Here is a 6,000-nt window from a genome sequence, read left to right as displayed (position 1 = left end):
GAGGGGAGCCCGCAAGTGTCCCGTTGTGTGGGTGTGGGGTCACTTGGGTGGGAACGGCGTGGAGGCCACCACGACGAAGTCCTGCGCCTCGTCGATGGGGTGTGTGCAGAAAGAGCGCGGATAAATAGGAGGCTCCCTCTTCCCGGCGACACTCGCGTAGCCGGTCGGCCGCCCGCCCGGGGTGTCCGCCCGCCCGGTAGCCGGGTGGCAGCCTGGGGAGTAGTTTTGCTTCCTGCTAACTCCGGGATTCGTTTCCAGGCACCCCGTCGGGCGCCCGTGGCCCGGGAAGGGGGCGCAGGAGGAGGCGGGAGACTCGTCTCGGGGCTGCTAGGCCCGGCAGCGGGGTTGATGGCCCGGGCCGTCCCGGGCAGCGGCGCCAGCTCCCTGCCACTGCTCCTGGCCCTCGCCCTGGGTAAGTGGTCGCTGGAGACCCAGGAGGAAAGTCTAGGGTGGAGTCGCAGGGAGGGCGAGCCTTCCGCGCTGGCATTTGGACCCGAGGGGGCCCTGGGGTTGGCAGGGGCGGGTCGAAGAACTTGGACGACTCGGGTAGCACGAGGTTAAGAATCCGGCACTTGGGCACCTGGGGCTGCACCTGTTGCGGCGGCCCTGGGCGCAGGGGGCGGTCCGAGGGCGGAAGGGATCCCGTGGGCGGGCGCAGAGCGGAGGGCCTGGGCGCCGGTGCTCTTGGGCGTTGCGGCGCGGTGCCCGTGAGCGAGGAGGTGTGGCAGGTGGAGGATTTTGGCAAATCCACCAAAGTGGGAGCCTGGGAGACTAGACCGAAAAGACATCCCCTGGGAAGAAGAGGAAAGGGAACTCCCTGGCTTGAGATGCAGGCCTCCGGGAGTGCGGAGCAGGGGGAGAGCAGTTTGCCTGGGCGCGTGCCAGAGAGAGGAAGGGGACAACCCCGGAGAGACTAGAGCTGAGGAAGGCCCGAAAATGAATTATTCCACCCCTTTCTTGCTGGCGAAGTTGAGAGGGGCAGGAGGAGGGAGAAAAGATTCAACTTTTGAGACCTGGATCTCCTGTTCCTGATAGGGAAACAAAAGGAAAGGGAGATGACATATTTTTACTGAGGGCAGTATTGATGAAACACATAGCTGCTTTACTTGGAGTATATTATTTCCTGTTTTAAGGAGAAGTTGCAGAGAGAAAACTTTTCTTCACTTCGAAGGTGAAACTTGGGTGGTTAGGCTAAGGACTACTGGGTGTGGTCAGTCACCTGGTGTGAGGGGACAGTGGCTAGTGGGAGAAGTGGTAGGATGCCTGGCCCTCCCGGAGGCTCTCCTCACCTCCTTGGGAGTCAGTGCTGGCAGAGAAAGAGCTGGAACTTCGGATGCTGGGGCAAGTTTATACTGCTGGAAGCAGTGTTCCCCTCACTCTCTAGTATGGGAAGGTAGCAGGTAGATACTTAAGTGGGAAAATCCTACTACCGCAAGACATCCCCTCTGCATCATGATCATTTGTGTGGGGTGCAGGCAGAGGGAAGGGAAACTGGCAATATTTTGTAGTCCTAGCTGGGATGAGGGGTAGGGACATCTGGGCTTGGGGCATCAATGCGAGAGGAGGGGCGTCTCCACAGCTGAAGTGTCTATGTGATGAGGACACTACCTTCCAGCCTGGAAAGGGCCAGTCTTTCTCTTATGGAGGAAAAGAGGTGGGATCTAAATGGAAACCTCCATTTGGCTGTGTCCTTGGAATAAGAGAGGTGCCTTAAACGTGTCATGACCTTGGTCAGAAGTGGATCAGACTTAGATCATGGTTAGAGAGAAAGGACTGATTTACAAACCCCGCAGAGGAAGAGGTCAGAAAGAGTTTGGAGTGGTGTGGAGCCTGAAGAAGGACAATGGGCCTGAGAGTTAGGCCTAGAGACAGGGCTATGCTTTGCCAGCATCTCTTGGATGAAGCTGGCATTCTCTTCCTCCATTTTATCTGGTCTGTCCTACTGTCAAAGTGTTTACTGAAAATCTGCTACAGTCAGCAAGATGCTAGAGTATATGGGAATGGGGGTGGGAGGAGGGCTCAAGAGAGTCCTAAGACATGATTCTTGCCCTAAAAGATGTTATGTTGAAGTTGGGAATGCAGGACTAACAGATATGAAACAATAGGAGAAAAAGTCATGAAACCGGCGAAAGGAGAGCTCAACAGGGAGGGATGGAGCAGTGGGGAGATTGCATGGAGGACCTGCGTGGGTAGGATTGAAACTTGGCAGGATTTGAAATATCCGTAGTAGGGGAGAGAGGGAGACGAAAGGCAGTAAAAGCATTTAGTAAAGGGTTGGTGATGGGAATGAGATTAATTTCCTGGGGAGACAGGCAGTCAGCCTGCCAGAAAGTAGAACTGATGAGAGGCAGACAAATTATGAAGAGCCAAAAAAGCCAGGTTAAAATATTTTGATATAAATCAATAAACAGTTAATCACACACCATCATAGGCCTTGAATACAGAGTGATATAATACAAGCAATGATTTGAGGAGATAAACCTGGCAGTGGGGTGCAGTGTGGGAGGAGGGGAGAGGGCCAGAGGACCTGATTGTCTCAGGTATAATCCAGGCACAAGCTAATACAGGACAAGATTAGGGTGATGTACCAGCAGAAGTGTTATGGTAGAAGTGACTATTTCAGGTTGATGGACATTCTTCCCTATTTACCATCACACGGTACTTTATTTTTTTCTCAAAACTTGTCAAAAGGCAGAAACGAAAAAAAACAAAACAGAATTCTAACCCAGTGCTGTTGTAACTCAGGGTAACCTAAGTGTGCAACTGCCTTGTTGAATGTTTGGTTTAGGGAATTGAATTCAGTCTCTAGACTCCCTAAGAGGCTCCACTCCTTGCAAAATGCCAAAGGATGTAATTTGTTGACCTCAGTGTTTCCATTAAATGGTCCTATTTACTTTTAAGTCTCATTCCTAATTTAAGTCACATGTTATCTTATTTACTTCTTGAAAAGAATGTGAGCAACGGCTGTGTGATGTTCTAGGTGTGTGTGCGCGTGCGTGTGTATGTATGTCACAGTGAAAGTGCCTTGAGAGCTGGTACTGAGCAGACGTTGAGACCTGGTTCCAGCTTCTGCCATTCTGTGACTTGAGATGTCTGTAAGTTACAATTCTCTGGGCATTGTTTTTCTCATTTATAAAATAAACGAGTTGCTTTAGATGAGACTAAGGTGCTTACCAACTTGACATTCTGCTGATGTTTAATGAACATTTCTACTGGGAATTTAAGAGAAAATTTTTTTACAATAATATTTAACTTCCATTTACTTGTAATGGGTCTTTGTTTCCTGTAAACTTTACCTTAACAAAGAGAACCATGGATGCTTGCTTGTTTGATAAATACGGTAAAGGGGCAATAAATTTGTTTAAAGTTTTTTTTTTAATCTTGAAGAAATTGGACTCCCTATTTATTCTGTTTTTAAATTTCTCCCTCTCATCCAATTGCTATAACAAACTAAAGCTAAAATCATAACTAGTGAAAAAGGGAAAAAAACGTTTCTTTTTAAAAAAAATGAGTGAGTTTTAAGGTCAAAAATATGTTCCCCTCCTTATTAAAATCCAAACCATTAATATATGTAAGTTGGTTTTTTAAGTTCTTCTTGAGAATATGAATGTATTCATGATGTAATATCTAGGTTTCAAGTTGTAAAGCAAGTAGGCGGCAGCAGGTAAAATTCTCATTGTACAAAGAAGTAGCTGAAGCCCCACACAGTGAAGATTTTAGAATGTGCCTCTTCAGATATGCTTTGGGGCTTAGAAGAGCATTAGGAGTTTTTTTCCTCTTCAAAAATCCCAGGTTTCGCAGGCCACACTTGCATATTAACAAGTGTTACAAATCAAATTTTGCTATTGCTCCATTCTCAGTTGTTGTGTGGAAATTCCCAAATAATTCTGCAAGAAAGATCCCAGTAATGCAGACAAGCTTTGTAGTGCCCACTGAAGGTGGCCCTGCTGAGGCTTGGCCTGCAGATATCTGTGCTGAGGTCAAAGGTGCCCAGGACAGAGAGTGCATGTGTCTGTCCACACCCCTGGCACTGCCCCATCTCTGTTGAGACTGCTCACCCCAGTACCCTGTGCTCCTGAAATCCATGGAGAGCCCAGTGGGAAAGCCTCATCTTGTTTTTTTCTCACCCTCTAATAGTAATCAACTCATGAATGTCACTAGGAGGCTGAGGGGACAGTCAGAGAAACAGCACCAAACTGTTGTCCGGGTCACTCTTCTAATCCATGAACCATGCTTGTCAACTTCTCCTCTAGAATTAGTGTCTTCCCAGGAGGTTCCAAATAAGCCAGAATCTGGGCTGCATGCAGTTTAGGCTTAAGCCACGATCCTGATACACTTCTAAAACTGCACACGAACCCCTGGATCCACAAAGAATCCATATTCCAGTTGGTCAAGAGTCCGCCAAAGTAAAATTCAAGAGGAAAGTCACCTGATTAAAACGACTATGCTTTGTACTGCTAATGATGCAGTTTGCCCAGCCATATCTGTGTCTTAAAAGAGGAATCTTGGAAGCCCAAATGAATCTATAATTGCTAGATTTTAAAGAAATGAGGAGATTTTTTAGATCGTTGGAGAGAGATTGGGTATTTAATCTTAATTTACATCAGTTAGGTAGTAACCTACTTCGATTATCAGCAAGATCAAGTCAAATAGCGAAGAAGTACTTTTATTCATTCTTTACATTTTTTTGAGGATATGTAGTATATTATTTACCTGACCTGTAGACCAGAAGCACTGATTCCGAAACAGTGACAAAATGTATAACAATGTTTGTGTTCAGCCTTCTTATTTCAAAGTGTCTCTGTTGGTTGTATAACAGGATGAGTTACTAATATAGCATTTCTCTCTTTGCAACACCATGGATTTACTCATTCCATTAGCCTTATGTTTGAGATGTTGAGATGTATAAAGAGTTCCTGGCACATAGTGGGAGCTGAAAACATATTAGTTAATTGAATGAGTGAATGCAAGTGACTGTTTGTGACAATGCCCAGGCATTAAAGGGACAGTAGGTTCAGTAAAGAAAACAGTTCTATTTCTTGTTGGCAAAACATGCCCACTGCTCAGAGATGATGTAGAAGGACGTGTTTCTTCACCTCTTCTTACTTGGGACTTGCTTCCCATCTTGATAGAGATCCTTTCACAGACGGACTTTTGTTTGGCAAGTAGTAAGTCTACTTCTGTTTCTCATGTTCGGTAATGCTACCTATCTCTCGTATATTTGGTTCATATATTTGGTTCTCCCCCATATTTGAATGGCGGAGACAGTGGGCGATGGGACACTAAAGTATAGTACAATGACATAACACTGTATTTAAGAGGAACCCAGTTCTCCTGACTTATTTTAAAAGCATTTAAGTTCATTCTAGCAGTCTCCTACCATCTTTGCGTTCTCTGCTGCCTACTCATGCATCTGTGGCACCCCAGGCACTGGCTATACCTCATGTTCTTGGACGCTTGGCTCTTCATCCCAGCCAGGAAACCTGCCTACTCATATCCCAGGCCCAGGCCATCCCAGCTGGTAGTGAACAGTTGGCATTGATCAGACCAGGTGTTTTCCTTTGGTCTGTGCCTAGAATCACTTTGGCCATCCTACTCTGACCCTGTCCTTAAATGAACCTGAATCTGTGGGTGACTCCTGCACTTTCCTGGGCTGCTTGCAACACTATGACACCTAGGGCACGCTCCTTAGGGCAAATGGAGAGAGGTGACCTTGCTTTACATTCCCCCTGATTGGACCTGTAGGCCTATTCCTGAGGAGTAAAAAGAGCATATCCTGCATCAACGTGATGTTGTAGTCAAGAGTGTAGACTCTGAGCCAGACCATCTAGGCATGATTCCCCTGTTGCTGCGATTTACCCACTCCTTAATCTTGGACAAATCTCTTAAACCCTCTTGGCCTCAGTTCCTTCATCTGTAAAAGCTGACAGCAATAGAACCAAGACTATTATGTGGACTAAGTGAGTTACTACATAAAGCACTTAAACTGTGTCTGGATCA

The 6,000-nt window shown here is 46.6% G+C and overlaps 1 protein-coding gene across 1 annotated transcript in view; it reads left to right on the top strand.

Moving 5' to 3' along the window:
* Nucleotides 1-313: 313 nt before the first annotated feature.
* Nucleotides 314-6,000, top strand: part of BTC (betacellulin) — a 39,296-nt gene continuing 33,609 nt past the window's right edge. The window contains exon 1 of the mRNA XM_079919569.1: nt 314-412. Coding sequence (XP_079775695.1) covers nt 349-412 — 64 coding nt within the window. The 5' untranslated portion in view covers nt 314-348. The remainder of the gene's footprint in view (nt 413-6,000) is intronic.

Source organism: Stenella coeruleoalba (genome assembly GCF_951394435.1).
Source record: "Stenella coeruleoalba genome assembly, chromosome: 4".
NCBI classification, from domain to species: Eukaryota; Metazoa; Chordata; class Mammalia; order Artiodactyla; family Delphinidae; genus Stenella; species Stenella coeruleoalba.
The sequence above is the reverse complement of the archived record's forward strand: the minus strand, read 5'-3'. Positions and strand labels throughout refer to the sequence as shown.